The 16,137-nt window shown below is 39.7% G+C and overlaps 1 protein-coding gene across 2 annotated transcripts in view; it reads right to left on the minus strand.

Annotated features, from left to right (window-relative positions):
- Positions 1-14,788, minus strand: part of MAGI2 (membrane associated guanylate kinase, WW and PDZ domain containing 2) — a 1,334,711-nt gene extending 1,319,923 nt beyond the window's left edge. For both annotated transcript variants that reach the window (XM_065884282.1, XM_065884281.1), the window contains exon 1: positions 14,488-14,788. In XM_065884282.1, the coding sequence (XP_065740354.1) occupies positions 14,488-14,788 (301 nt within the window). The remainder of the gene's footprint in view (positions 1-14,487) is intronic.
- Positions 14,789-16,137: the final 1,349 nt, after the last annotated feature.

The following is a 16,137-nucleotide window of genomic DNA, read 5'->3' on the forward strand; positions in this document are numbered from 1 at the left end:
AAGGGACCAGAGCTCCCTGAAGGGCTACAGCTACCATCATAAAAAGAGCATAACTCAACTCTCTAATCTGCAGCTCCAGCAATTTTGTGAGCTCTAGATGTATGTGACCAACAACTGTTGAACATCAGAAACGTGCCATCTGCCAGGAAGCTCAAACATATTATATTCCCAGGCACTCATTTTTTTCCACTCTCTGTTTCAATTGAAGCAACATGAAATAAAAAAATCTGTTAAAAATGAAAAATAGGTCATTTTATAACTTTATTCTTTTAACTCACTATCTCCAACTCCAAGGCCTAGTCTAAATTGTTTTAAGTAAAACCAATGATAGATACCTGGTGAATATAATAATATTACTTATTCACTAAGAGTCAAATATGCTGAAAATAGCATGCTGCTTCTTCCATAGTTGTCCAAGACAGCAATTTTCGATTTCTAGAACAGTCTGAAGCCACTTCTACTGTAGATTAAATTTTAACATCTGTAGTTAATGGCATCTTCATCTACTCTGAACACCCACCCCCAGGGCAGTTATCTTTGACTCCTGCCTCCTCTTCACCACTACTTCCCAATCACTTGGATATAAATCCTTATCCATCCTGCCTCTATAATATGTCTCCAGTTCATGTCCTTCCATTCCCACCGCTGATTCCAGGCCTTAGGCCTTGCTCTCACTTTCTTCTCCTCTCAATACATACCTCATACCACATTTCCTCCCTGCCCCTGTGCCTCAAAAACCAAAAACCAAAAACCCCAATCACTTTGATTATGCTTTTCCCTTGTTCAGATACCTTCAGTGGCTTTACTCACCTAGAGAATAATGTCCAAACTCTTTAGGTTTTCATTTAATACCTTCCCTGATATGATTCTAAGTTTCCTTTCTGGAAAAATCTTCAGTTGGTATCAAGATTACTCAGCTACCCCTTTCACTAGCCTCACTGATCTGTATTTAGTTCTCTCTACAGGAGGGTCATTTTCACCCTCTCCCACCTTTGGTCATGCTCTCCTCTCTGCTTTCTACACCTCCCCACCTCCCACTCATGCATTAGAGACCATTTCCAAGATCCCTTATGCTGTGAAGCACCCACACACACATACACACACCCTCAGTGATCTTCCATCTCTTAAGTAATAACATTTCCAACTAAGCTACACTAAAGTTTTAGAAAATATTTCCATAGGCATTACCTTCTTGGATTCTAATAACCATTCTATAACATATGAGGTGACTGAGGCTCAAAGAAAGTTAATAGCCCCATAAGGACATGATAGCAATGAACTTGGGACTGGAATCCAATTAAGTCCTCTTACTCCAGGATCCACACTCCTTACATTATATTCCTCTGCTTCTTCCTTTCCCTCCTTTGTGCTCTAAAAGCAGTATGTTTATATCTGTACCATTCCACTAAAACTCAGTGTTTTAAGGTTAGCTTTGTACGTGATTGCTTCTCCTTCTACTCTGTAGTCTTGGAAGGTAGGGTCTGACCATTACTATTTTAATGCCAGGACCTAGCTTTAGCATGACACAAAACAGAAGTATAATAAATAATTATTTATTCAATTAATCAAAGGATCTTAATTTGCTACAATATTTTTATTGATGAAAAACATGTATTTATGTGACAAATACAGAAATTCAAGCTCAAGTCTCTTCCATCATAACACACACACACACACACACACACACACACGCAAACACCTCTATCTCTTTTAACATGCATCTCCTAGATAGATAACTGTCCATTACCTTTCCTACTAAACAGACTTCTTGAAGGAGTGGGATGCACGTGCTATTTCCATTTTCTTACTTCCTATTCACTCTTCAAACCTGTGACATGAACTCTTCTGCACCACCCACTCCAATGAAATGACACCAAACAAAGGTGACCTCCATTTTTGCCAAATGCAATGGAAATGTTACAGACATCATCTTTCTAACCATGGTGCTGACCACTCACTCAGTGTTAAGACTGTTCTGATAACAGTCTTAGTTTCCTTCCTGGGATCCCCTGACTTCTGAAATGTACGTAGATGCCACAGTGTTTTCTTATTCTTTTTGTCTTTATTTTCTCTCATTGGATAATCTCATATTCACTAATTTACACATTCAGCCTCACTCACTCTTCTGAATTTTAGACATGGGATATTCAGATGTCTACCACTTGAATTCTTTCTGCACATCTCATATTAAATATATCCCAAATGGAATTACCTTCTCCCCAAATCTACATCTTGCCACCAGTCTCTATAATGATTGGCACCACCTAAAAGACACCAGAAAGTCAGCAAGACTCCTTTCTTTCTCTTTGTCCCCATACAATCACGTGTACTGACAATTTTACCATCCACAGTTTTCTTGCCTTAGACCTCACTTTCCCATTCCTACCCTCATTATTATAGTTCAAGACCTCAAAACCTCTCCTCTGGGTAAATCTATAGCCTCCTGAACGGTCTTCCTGCCTCTTTCTTCAACCTCCTTTAATTAGGTCTCTTCATTGCCTACATGTGTTCCATGAAATGTTGCCTACAGTTGCCCTCACTGGGAAAACAATGCACAAACATGACCTTCTTAATCCTGTTCTTAAAACCTTTCTAACACAGAGAGGCAAGCTAGCACACTGGTTAAGATAGTACCTAGGTTAAATCCTGGCTCATTTAATTATTATGTGGCTTTGGGCAAGTTTCTTTATCTCTCTGGGCTCATTTTCTTATCCGCAATGGAGTTCATGATAGTACCTACCTTGTAGAGGTAAAATCAATTAACATTTACTTAAAGTATTTAGAACACTACCTGACATATAATAAGCACCGCACAAACGTCTGTCATTAATGACGATGTTAATAATAATAAAGCAGTAATACTCAGTGGTTCACCATTCAGTTCTATACGATAGCTTAGCCCAATCTAACCGCCCTAGCTCATTTATTACTACTGTCTATATTAAATTCCAGACTTTAGTACTTAGAAACTCTTCTTTATCACATTCCTAGAAACTCTCAATATCAATGCTTCCTTGCCTTTTTCTCTAGAAGGGTCCTCCTACCCTCCTCACCTGATTTCCTACTGAAGTATTCTCTTCTCCATGAACTGTTGCTTGAAACCTCAGGAGAGACCAGGTACCCTTCTGCTAGCATAGACCTTCTGAAATATTTATTCCATTCAAAATTCTTATTTATAGTAACTGTTAAACCAAATTGAATATTAACAGTATATATGGTAATTATAACATCAAACAATATATGTGTGTGAAATATATATTATATATATATAGTATTGAGCCTATACTGTACTCCAGGCCTTAAGCTAAGCATCCTATAGGCATTATAATATTTATTCCTCATAACATCTTTGTAAAGTAGGTTTGTAATGATACTTGTTTTACAAAGGATGGAATTGATGTATAGAGATGTGAAATAACTTGTTCAATTCATAGCTAGCATGGGAGTAGAGCTGTGACTGGAATCCACATCTGCCTGCCTCCAGAGTTCCATGCTCTTAACTACATACTGCACTGTGAAATTCCTGGCACAGGATCAAGATTTACACACCTTACTACAATCACTATCTAGCACAGTGCTTAGAACATAAGCACAACATTAAAATATATACAGAGTCCATGTAACTACTTGAACTGTATTCCATATTGTAGAATACTAAGAACTCCTAACTCATATTTCTTCTCCAAAATGTTTTTTCTTACCTTTTATTCTGATTACATAAAGGATGCTATCCATTATGTAATGAAAGAACCTTCTCCTTAACGATTTTTAACTCAGATCACATAGACATACCACAGGATGGACTACTTGAGGATGCAGACGATGTCTTAATGAAGTCTTATTCATCTTTTTATCACCAGTCTCTAGTTCAATGCCAGATAGAGAATAGGTTACCAATAAATGTTCACTGAATAATAACTAGATGAATTCTAGCTCTGGAAGAATGGTGTTGGAACATTTTTGATGAGTCAGTTTATAATTATACACTCCTGGATCAATGGCATAGACATTTGTAAACACTCCATAATTCCAAAAATATTTCAAAATATTTCTGGCATGCATTGGTGGGTATATTTTTGTAGCTGGTTTGCTTTCTTGATTATGTTCTGTTTTGGATAATGTTAAAATAAAGTTGTAATCCCACATATTTTACTTCTGAATGCTCACAATTTTCTGGAATTTAAAACAGAGGTCCAACCATAGCAAAACTGAATGAGATAACAGAGACATACTTAGAATTTGACTGAGCTTATGTTACAGGAAAATACATCTTGGTTTATTCTTCAAATAGATTTCTGTTTTTGAAGGATATTCACCAGTGCTCCCCAAAACAATAAAATAGGAATAAAATACTTATTTTTATATTTTACAGTTATATCAATCAAAAGATTTTGGCCTCAAAATAACGGAAAACCCAATCCAAATGGCTTAAAATATCTTGTGTACTGTTAGCTCAATAACAAGAAGTCCTAAGAGAGGACTAGTTTGGGCTCATTATTTTAGCAGACCATCAAGGAGCCAGTAACTTTATATCACTCAGTTCTGCCATTCTCCACCTTTGGCCACTCTCCTCGTGATCACAAGATGGCTACAGTTGCCCCAGGTATCACCTCCATGTACAGCAACTTCCAGAGACTGAAAAATGAATAGATCTGTCCTAGATCTTATTTTAAGTACTAAGAAGTTTCTCAGAAAGTCCCCAAGGGGCTTCACTTTACTTTTCATTACTTAGAGCTGGGTTATAAGCCATTTCCTAAAACAATCATTGGCAAAGAGATGGAATTACCATGCTTGGTTTAGACTAGTCTAAGTCCATTCCCTTGGGATAAGGCTGACATAATATGAAACACATGGCATAGCATCACATCAGCATGTGGATACTTGAACAAAACTGGCGTTCTGTTCAGTAAGGAATGAAGGGAGGGGGAAAAGAAAAAATGCATTCCAGGTAGACAACCAACAATCTCTAATAACTTTGTGACTTTCTAAAGTCTGTCTGAAAGCATATTCAATGAAAGCAAAGTACCTCCTTATTCAATGCTAAAAGAGTCAATTTCCCCAAGGGTAAAGGGTGTCATGATACTCTTCACATTAAGACAATGAAGAATTTCCAATTAATTTTAAAAGGGAGACTTGGGATGAGAATATAAAAGGATATTTTCTTGATTCACAGTAGTAAGTTAGCATACTGTTAGGGCTATCAAAGATATAAATTTTAGGGCTTCCCTGGTGGCGCAGTGGTTGAGAGTCCACCTGCCGATGCAGAGGACACAGGTTCGTGCGTCCGGGAGGATCCCATGTGACGCGGAGCGGCTAGGCCCGTGAGCCATGGCTACTGGGCCTGCGCCTCCGGAGCCTGTGCTCCGCAACGGGAGGGGCTGCGGCGGTGAGAGGCCCAAGTATCGCAAAAAAAAAAAAAAAGAAAATTAAAAAGATATAAATTTTAAATAGTTCTTAGTAAAGTTTATGGTATATATGTACTTTATAAATTCATATATAGATACTCCAAAGCAAATTAATTGGACATAAGGAAAATGGCTTTAAATTAAAACATCAGTGTAATTCGAATTATCATAATCTCCACTTCATAACAAAACCTCTTAGGACCCATGTTAATTAAGCTTAGTTTTTCTTGACATTTTCAAATTCTCAGTAAAGCAACACTAGTACCTGTATTTTAGCTAAACACTTATAAGTTAGGCATCATTTAACTTATTTTTAAATGATTACTTCTTCAGAATTGTAATATATCACATATTCAAAGCATGTTGGATCCAGTCCTCTTATTTTACTCTGAGACAACTAAACCAGTGCAATTTAAACTACTCTGTAAATATGTTCTCAAGTTCATGAATAAGCATGCCCCTTATCTCTGCCCCTTCCTTTGTTACGTTAACATTAGGACATTACCCTAGGCATTTGTAGCCCACCAGCCACTTGGTGATGTAAATAAAAGTAACTAAAATCCAAACTATCAAATTCTTATTATCATTTCTTAACAACTAACATACATGAAATACAGAAATCATCTGGGCACTTGATTTCACTGTCTTTAGGTCTCCTGTTATCAAAACTAAAAAAGGTTAAAAATACCACTCACAGTTGGAAATTTATGGGTACCTATGTAAGCTTTTCAGCTAGATTTGTCACACATGGAATAATTTTATGTAACTCTGACTAAAGTGAGACTGTATCCTCACATGCATAAATGCCTTTCTGGGACCATTGGTTTAAAAACTGGCATTGAGGGACTTCCCTAGACATCCAGGGGTTGAGACTCCGCGCTTCCACTGCAGGGGGCGCAGGTTTCAATTCCTGGTCAGGGAACTAGGATCCCACATGCTACGCAGCACGGCCAAAATATAAATTTAAAAAAATAAAAAAACTAGCATTTAACTTAGTATTATAAAACTAGTATAGTATATACTAGTATATAGTATATAGTATATAAAGTATATACTTTATATATTTATATATATAGTATATATATATACTATATATAGTATATATATATATATATACTATATATATATAGTATATATTTATATAGTATATAAAACTAGTATAGTAACTTAGTATTTCAAAAGTGTGTGTGTGTTCCATGTATACAAAGAAGCAGAACAGAACAAATTTGCTATTCACTAGAGTGACTCTGCCACACTGAACTTAAGAAAAGGAAAGAAAAGGTACTTCCAACCAAAGAGGAAAAGGAGATAATGTTAGAGATAATGTTTCAGAAGAAATACTAAGAAGGAAGGTTTTAGTATTTTAACTGCAGATGGGTAAGAGCATCTTTGATAATATTCCTGCTTTTCCATAGAGGAATCACCTTCTGTCTAAAGCCCCAGTCCTAACAAAATGGCCATCCACTAAGTACCTGACTTGCCAGAAAGGCAAGATTACAGTTATTCATGTTCAGGGTGCTTTTGGAAATAAGCCACAATTTTGGGGAGATTTTTGTGACCCTTTAGGCCTAAATGCTTGTTATTTTTTTGATTGAATAAACTTGACGTGTAACATTGTATAAGCTTAAGGTGTACAGCATGCTACTTTCATACACCTATATATTGTAGTATGTTGTAGTGATATTTATCACAGTAATAATTATAGTAAAATATTATTATCTCTATTAATGCTTGTTATTTTTTGAAGAAACTTTGTCTAGTAAAGAGTTGCTTTAACATCCTTATAGCACAGACTGCAAAGAAAGGCAAACTGGGTTCAACTGTGGACTGATCATAATGCTTCACAGATGCAACACTGGACATTTCATATCTCTGAAACTTGCTCGTGCTTGCAATCCAGCTAATCAGATTTTGACAAGTTTAGGGTATGTTGCTAGATTAATCTGTGGGTTTCTACAGCACTTGTTATCCTTGAATTAATATATATTCCAGCTAAGTATGTACCTTCCTGTGCACAGTGATACAAAATAGTAGGATAAGCACCATTGCTCACCTATAAAATGATAAATAAGTGTTAAAAATATATATAATTGGTTTTTGCATTTAACATTTTTACTGAGACATTCTCTATCATCTTTCAAGTGCAATGTAAAGTGCAAACAGCCCCTACGCTACCTGTAATCCATGGCAATATAAATAAGTCACTGTAACATTTGGGAAACTCATGTTTTAAGAAACTTCTTTAAACACAATGTAATATGAAAAATAGATAAATAAAATATACACTTTTTGTTAAACAAGTTTGCTTCTTCCTATTTCATTACACAGTCACTTAATTAAACCCATGGCTATTTATAGAAAAATCTCTGATTTCATATGCACGAGTTTCACTAAAGGCAGTTAAACGGTTCAAAAAATTAATCCACAAATTTTATCATTAGAAAAATCAATATCTTCAAAATATCTTTTACTTCACACTATAAAGGTTTACTCTTTCTTCTGTCACATATTTGTTTGGGGCCATTGTTGGATATATGATGACTGCCATAAAAGTGAAATTTTTTTTAAGTAAACCAAAATAACTGAAAATAACACAAAGCCGGACATGGATTCATGTAACAATTACAGGGAGAAATGTTTTCCAAGGTAAAACAAGCCATAAAATATGTTAAATATTGAAACAAATCTAATTATTCATTTAAAATATCCACTCATTAACCTACTGGATCCTTGAAAATAGATGCACTGGATGCATCTGAGTTAATATTCAATCAGTTGTCAAAAAAGGAAACTTTTTTTCTGTACTTCTAGACTATCCAAAGCAGACAACACTGTATATTAAACTTTAAACAAATTTTTTTTAAGTTTTTAAACAATTAATCTCCAAATGGAGTCTTTTTTAATAGAGTAACACGTCAATGAAATGTAATAACAGAAGCAATTATTAACTTCCTATGACAATATGAGTATTTTACAACAGTTTTAAGCAGATGCATATCCCTATATAAGTCTATGTAAAATCAGTACTTATCAACCTATTACTAAATTATCTATACAAAAGTAATTATAATTTACTTTTATTAAAGTAAATATCACATCAGTCCTTTCTGTAAACAGAAGAGAGGGAGGTGGAACTAGAACAGAATAAATAATTAAAGAGTCACAATACTAAGCAAGTTGTAAGACCCTATCCCATGCTTCTTATCATGATAAATAGCCAGGTTGTAGCTTAGAAAGATTTTTAAAAATTAATATTGGATTAATTGGGCGATTGGGATTGACATATATACACTGATGTGTACAAAATTAATGACTAGTAAGAACCTGCTGTATAAAAAAATAAATAAAATAAAATTCAAAAATTAATATTGGGCACTGGACCTTCAGGGTAGATGTTCCTATTGAATTCTAAGAAGGGACTAAGTCAGCTGAAATGCTAAACTCACTGGGGGAGGCTGATGGTAAATCCTTCATCTTTAAAGTGTTAATATAGAGAATTACTTATATTGAGCTGCTGACGTGCTCACAGATGCAAAGTAAACTTTTTGCTGAATTTTGATGTATTTTTCTTTATTATACATGGTTGACTGAACACTTAGGAATTAATTCTGTTTCGTGATTGCCCTTCTTTATGAGGTCTTGATCTCTAGCTAAGAAATAAAAGTTCTGCCTTAAAACATGATAATAGTCGGGACTTCCCTGGTGGCACAGTGGTTAAGAATCCCCCTGCTAATGCAGGGGACATGGGTTCGAGCCCTGGTCCGGGAAGATCCCACATGCTACGGAGTAACTAAGCCCATGTGCCACAACTACTGAACCTGTGCTCTAGAGCCTGCGAGCCACAACTACTGATCCTGTGCACCACAAGTACTGAGGCCTGTGCACCTAGAGCTCACGTTCTGCAACAAGAGAAGCCACCGCAAGGAAAAGCAGCTTACGGCAACTAGAGAAAGCCCACACGCAGCAACGAAGACCCAACGTAGCCAAAAATAAATAAATAAAATATGATTATAAAAAAAACCCCATTATACTAGCATCTAATAGTCACATGCAAGAGGTATAAATAAATTCCTAAGGTTAAATTAGTGAATTCGAATAGGATTTCTGTGCTTGTCAAGCCTAGAGTAAATGATTCAATATATTCACCAACTGTTTAGGAGAAGAGATATGGGTACAAAGGGAATAAATAACTGGGGAAAAACTATGGCTAGAGTTTAAAATAAATATAAAACAGATATTTACACATAAAGATGGTATCAGTGAGAGTTATTTTTAAAACGTGAAAACATGTTCCATTCCACTTAATGGCATTACTCTTCACATTAATGCTTTTCAAAGAAGACTACTACTTGCAAATTACTCATAGTATTAATTAGTCAATCATTTTCTATTTTTCAGTTAGTCTTCAAATAAGTGTAAAATATCTTGAAAGTTAAAAACATTTCATGTCACTAGCTCAAAATGACCAGTATGCTTGGAATAACATTTAGTAACACTTACATAATGCTTATTATCTGCCAGACACTACATCATTTAAATACATCTTATTTAATATTCTCAAGATACTATTACTACCCCAGGCTAGACAACTTGTTTATATAACCAATACTAAGTGGCATACTCAGGATTCAAACCCAGACAGGCTACTTGGGAGACTAGATTTAATGGCTACACTATCACAACTCTTGAGGGAAATGATTCAGCCAGGAACTGCTATGCATTTGAAAGCCATTGTTTAAACTACAAGCAGTCAGGGTTGTCAAATGTGAAAACCTTTTGCTCATTATGAATGTGAATGTGTGAATTTCAAGCAACTAAAAAGAAAAGTGAGCATAAGAAATATGGCAAAAGATTGCACCGTATAAATGTTAAGAGCAGAAATGGTGGCACTTAAATACATTAGCTGTGATTTCACCCCAAGATTACTCTCATTCAAAACAAACACACACAAAAAGCAGTCATATTTAGCATTCAAGGTCATACTACCTAAATTACGTACATTAAAAAATATACTGAAAAACTAAAGTAGCATCCCCCATAAATTATGCCCAAAGATAAGTGTCTCATTAACCTTGTTCCAAAACATTAAAGATACTTTATCCTAAAAAAATTAACTGATCAAATTGTTTAAACAATTCAATAAAATTCACGTACATACATTTCTATGGAGGAAGATCAATCTTGGAGAAAATTTGACACAATTTGTTTTCAGCTTTTCAAATAAAGGAAGCATAGAGGTTTAACTCTATGATACTACCTTGAAGTCAGTCAAAAAGAAAGCATGACTCAATAAATTTGGATCTTCTTTCCTTTGAAGGCATCTTTGAAAGGAGCAATAGGAGGGAGAGCAATGTACATCTTCTCTAGAACTGAATTTCAAAGGCTTTACTTGGCCCTTCTCCTACATCGGAAGAATTATAAAACGTTTTGTCCTTTATGTTCCATCGTGAGATCCTAAACGGGAAAATAAGTTCAGGCTATGTAGGTCCCCATGTGGTTTTAGATGCAGTAGCTAGGAATGTAGGACACAATGGTCTATGTAACTGGCTGCTGTGAACTTTAGTGCAGATTTTAAAAGAAAAGAAAAAAAAAACCTTTAGCTCTTCAGCACAGATCTCAAAATCACTCAAGAAACGTCCTTCAATTGCATCCACTGCATTAATGAGATCACAGAACAGAAGTGCTAATTTAGATTAACTAGTTTGGTGAGGAAAGTTTATTATTATAAACTAAAAAGCCAGTTTATAAATAATAATAGGATGTGACAATAAAGGATATTTTTCATATGTGACTCATCACTATGTGGATTAAATGCAGCTTAAATTAAAAAAGAAATCCCCTGAATTTAATTAAATGGCTTTCAAAAATGGCTTTGAAAACATTTATACAATGTAGAAAAACTACATCTATTTGTCTAGTGTGTCTTAAAATTCTGGTAGTTCACCTTCTTTTAAAATTATAATTTATTCTTATAACAACTGTAATATAAAATTAGCCAAGCACATAAATAAAAAGTGATTAAGCAATGCAATTTTATCTGGTGCACTTTTTAATCAATATTCTTATTCAAACTTCTTTTCTTTGCAAAATCTGCCTCAGTTTACCTGATTATATATGTAGTTTCTGTATAATACCCAATGTTTGAATACTCGAAAATCAACTATCTCATTAATATTTTAAAAATACAACTGCTAAACAAGCCATGTTTAAGTTTTTCAGTTATGCTAGTTTACTGGCTCTCTAGAAATAAGACTACTGAGCCAAGGGTTTCTAAATATTTTTCCAGCAAGTGAAATCTATAGTGAAACCCAAGACACACAGGCACTGTATCTACGGTTCTGAAATTTTCACTTTGCTTACAATGATAAAGTAAACCTATTATTATTTGACAAGGGAAAGAAAGATTTCAACAAGGGAATAGTATATGAATCACCATACATAGAAGAATATAAGAGAGGATTACATTTTCCACAAAAGCTAAAAGAAGCAATTATTTTTGCTCCTTGGTTAGTGATTCAGGAGGTTAATCAGATTCCTCTGGGGTTCTGTGAACATCATTATGAACATCAATCATCAATGGCTCAGTGAAGCGCAGAACTGAAGGTTAACACACAATGAAAAGAAATTTTCCCTAAATATATCACATTATATGTGTATATGCCATGAGTTCTAAAAACAGTAATCTTCCAAATAAAATCTAACACAGAAGTTGAGTATCAGAGACTACCTTGGATCAAATCATGGAAGGATTTAAATAAGATCTAGTCCAGGTACCCATCTTACATAAGAATCCATGGCATGTGGTCATTGGCCTCTTCATAAACACTCACAATGATGGGGGCTCATGAGTTCACAATATAGTCCACAGATTTTTTTTTAAAGCTCTATTAGAATCTTCTTAATAAAAGTAAAGATGCTTCATCCTTTAAAAATTTTCATAGATTCATCTTAGTTTGACCCTATAGAGTATCACAGGATAGTCAGAATTCCTTTTCTTACTTGATAGCTTTTCAAGATTTAATGATAGCTTTCATGCTTTCACTTTTCCAAGTCTTTCCACTGGATTTTATAGAATAGATTGACAATACCCAACAATCTCCCTTTCTTTCTTTTCTTGTCTTGCTGCTAGAGTTACAGTTTGGGAAGGTCCATCTCAAAATGCAGTGCTCAGAATGAGTACATTAAAACGTGGTAATAATTATAAACTATAATAGGACAATCACCTCCCTCATTAGGATATTATCATTAGTCCAACTTAACAATGCTTTAAGGTTTGCAGCCACTTTCCACTACAAATAACAACCTTGTTGCCAACAAAACCATGGTCATCAATTGTAAAGTAGATTTTTGGACTCAAAACCAAAACCTTACATTTATATCTATTGCTGCAAGATAGTACCATGACATCAAATATATTAACATGAATGCCTATATTTGAGCTTCTGGTATGTCATCTTGAAAAATAGTAAGATACTCTATTTGCCTTCCTACCAAACTCATATTCTTCAGTTTCATTCAGTATGGAGCTATGTTGACCTACAAGTCAATGTTCACATTAGCCTATCTCAAGTCATCAGCTACTAATACTCAAGAATCCCCAATGAAAACTCTTTTTGTATGGCAATTTACAGTTAAGAAATTTTGACTGAGATTTCATTTTTCACTGGCTTACTTTTAAAACTGGTTTATAGAGAAGAATAGCTCCCTAAGAGTGTTTCATATCCTCCTAAGAGTGTTTCTTGACAGTTGATCATGCAGTAAGATTAAGTGGTCGCTCAAAATGCAGGCAATGACAGCTCAATTCCATCTATGAGGCGGGACAAACAATGTATCACCAACAAGAAACCTTTAGATTGATGTGAATGTGCACATATACATACACGCCACACACGAGATGCGGATGTGAGCTACAAAATGTATGAAATCCCACGTGGAAAACAAAGATACACTACTTAATTCGAGCTAAAGTTGTCCTCTTTCCAAGAAACTTTTATCTCCCTCTTCCCTCCTACGGACCATAATTTTCTTTCAGGCAAAGACAGTGAGAGAGTTCTGCAACAGCCCATCACAGCCTTCAGCTGAGCCTCATCTAAACCAGGTTGGAGCTGACCGAGCCTGAGTTGTAACCAGCTGGCTTTTCCATCCAACTCCTCCTCAGAAACACGCCCCCCTCCCCCCTCTGCCCAAATCCGAAGCCAGAGGGGAGTCCAACCACAGAGAACTTCCACTCAACCCAATGTTCACAGTAAAGAACATTCCGGTAACCACGTCTCTCCTCTTGACCCCCAACGCTAGAACCCGCTGCCAGCGCCGCGCCTTCCTCGCGAACCGCCGCCCGCGGGCCAGCGCGGGGTGAGCGCCCGGGTTAGTCAGTGCGCACGTGACGCGCGGTGCCCACATGACACGATCGTGGGAGGGGGAGGGGGACAGGGGAGTGAGGCAGGGAAAAAGTTAAGGAAGACCCGTCCAAGCGCCCGAAGCAATCTGCCCCGTCCCTTCTTTGTCAACTAGTGGCTCAGGGATTCCCCCAAGGCGTCTTCAGTCCAGCTCCCGAGACTGAGGGCGCAGCTCTCGGCTCGTCCCGCCACCCCCTACTCCTCCCCGCCCTGCTGGTGATGCCGCTGCACCCTCAAGTTGCTCCTTCCTCCCCTTTCTCCCTTCTCCCCTCTCTCCCTTCTCCCCTTTCTCCCTCCCTCCTTTTCTTCCATCCTTCCTCCCTTCCTTCCTTCCTTCCTTCCCTAAAAGCTCTTCATCCACTGCGGGCCGTGCCGCTGACGCACATTCAATTGCCCCGGGAGCTCGCCTGCACCTCTGAGGTCACACAAGGCCGAACACCTACCAAAGGAGAGGGGATAACTGCGCAAACAAAGTTGCACGCCCCACCGCAATCCGCCCCTCCCTTCCACCGAGCCCCCCATTCGGAACCCCGGCAAAGCCCACTTGCTCTGCCGGTTCTCTCTCGACCTCACCCCACCGTCGCGCAACACACCCCCTTCCACACGCGAGCCCACCCTTCCATTATGCCCCGCGCTTGAAGCGGTCCAGCCTCCTGGCAGAGCACCGAGCAAGCCGCTACGCTCACCTTGCTTGACACACTTGAGCCGGAGGGGATCCTTGCAGTGTTTGATCACGGCAAGCACGTCCCTGATGGTGAGCCCCGCCACGGGGGTCTCGTTTACTTCCAGCAGCAGTTCCTCAGACACCAACTTGCTGCCGCTCTCATAGGCCACCTTGCCGGGCTTCACCTCCCCCAAGTAGGGGAACTGTCCATTCTCGGCGCCCCCCTTCAGTTCGAAGCCCAGCTGGCCCTCCGGGTTCCTGCCAATGACACTCTCATGGACTTTGCTAGTCCAGTGGCTTTTCTTTTTCAAGCTTTTGGACATGGCAGTGGGGTGAGTCGCCTCAGCTCCTGAGGGATTCCTTTGGGGTAGGGGAGTTGGTGCTGAGAGAATGAGGATGAAGGAGCCAGGGGGCCAGGAGGTGAGAAGAGCAGACTGCCTTCCTCCCGCCTCTGTTCGGTGCTTTCCCTCTTCTTTGGATGGAGTGTGGACGAGGAAGGGGGAGGATGACAGGGACGGCTGGGCAGAGGTAGGAGAGCTTGGGTGAGGTTGTGCTGTCCCTTGAATGACACTCAAAGCTGTGGCCCCGCAGCAGAAGAGAGCTGTGGTGGTGGCGGCGGTGGCGGCGGCGGCGGCGGCGGCAGCCAGAGCGAGCAGTAGCCGAGCTGGGGAGCGGGTGGGTGGGGGTGGGGAAGGAGGGTAAGGATGCCGGGGGCCACTCCTGCGTGGTGCGAGTGGGAGCGCGCGCGCGCGCCTGAGCGTGTGTTGTTAGCTGATATCCATGGTAGCTGCAGTGGCAGCGACAGGGTCCGCGCGCGCCCGCGCGTGTCTGTGTCTGTGTGTGCGCGTACTAGTTGTACTGTACTGGCAACAGGGGAGGAGGCAGAGGGCAGAGGAGGAGGGAGCGGGCTGGAGGGGGAGGAGGGGCACGCGCGCGCCGGGTGGGGAGCCGCTTCGCCGCTGTCTCCGCTCCCTCCCTCCGCCGCTTGACCCGGTAGTGAAGGCTGAGAGAGAGGCAGGCTGGGTCCGCCTGGCAGTCTACGGGAGGAGGCGGGAGCGGGAAACAAGGGGAGCCGAGGCCCGGCGTGGGGAGGCCGGCAGGAAGGGCTGCGAGCCCAGCGCGGACCTTTCTTCAGCCTCCCGACGGCCGAGCGCTGCGCTAGGCTGCTGCGCTGTGAGCACGCCCTGACTTCCTCAGACCTGGGCGGGCCGGAGCAGAAATAGCGGCACCTGGACTTCGGCTCGCCCAGTGCCGGGCGCTGCGGCTCGAGCGCCGCGAGCCTCGAGGCACGGAATCCTGGCGTGAGAAAGCCGAGCTCTGGGACCCGCCCGGCGTGCGCTCGCCGGAGAAGGCCTGGGCGCTACGAGCCGGGTGGAGGCGTCGGAGTTCACTGATTAGACAGGCTTTGTCTTCTCACGTTTCAGTCAGACCCGTCGCAGAGTTCTCAGAATTCCCCTCAGAGGAGCGTAAAGTTAGAAAACTGGAGACTGGTTTTTCTGGCAGCCAGGGACGGGGAAGCAGCGCTCCGGCCTCGGGTGCAGACGGGAACTTAGCGGAGGCTTGAAGTGTAGGGGCTTCACTTTTCCAAGTTAGAAGAAGCGGGAAGAAAGGGACTGCGGGATGGGGGTGGGGACAGCTGCGGTGAGCAGCCTCCTCAGAGAACTGGGCAGTT

The sequence above is a fragment of the Phocoena phocoena genome, chromosome 9 (assembly GCF_963924675.1).
Source record: "Phocoena phocoena chromosome 9, mPhoPho1.1, whole genome shotgun sequence".
Lineage (NCBI taxonomy): Eukaryota > Metazoa > Chordata > Mammalia > Artiodactyla > Phocoenidae > Phocoena > Phocoena phocoena.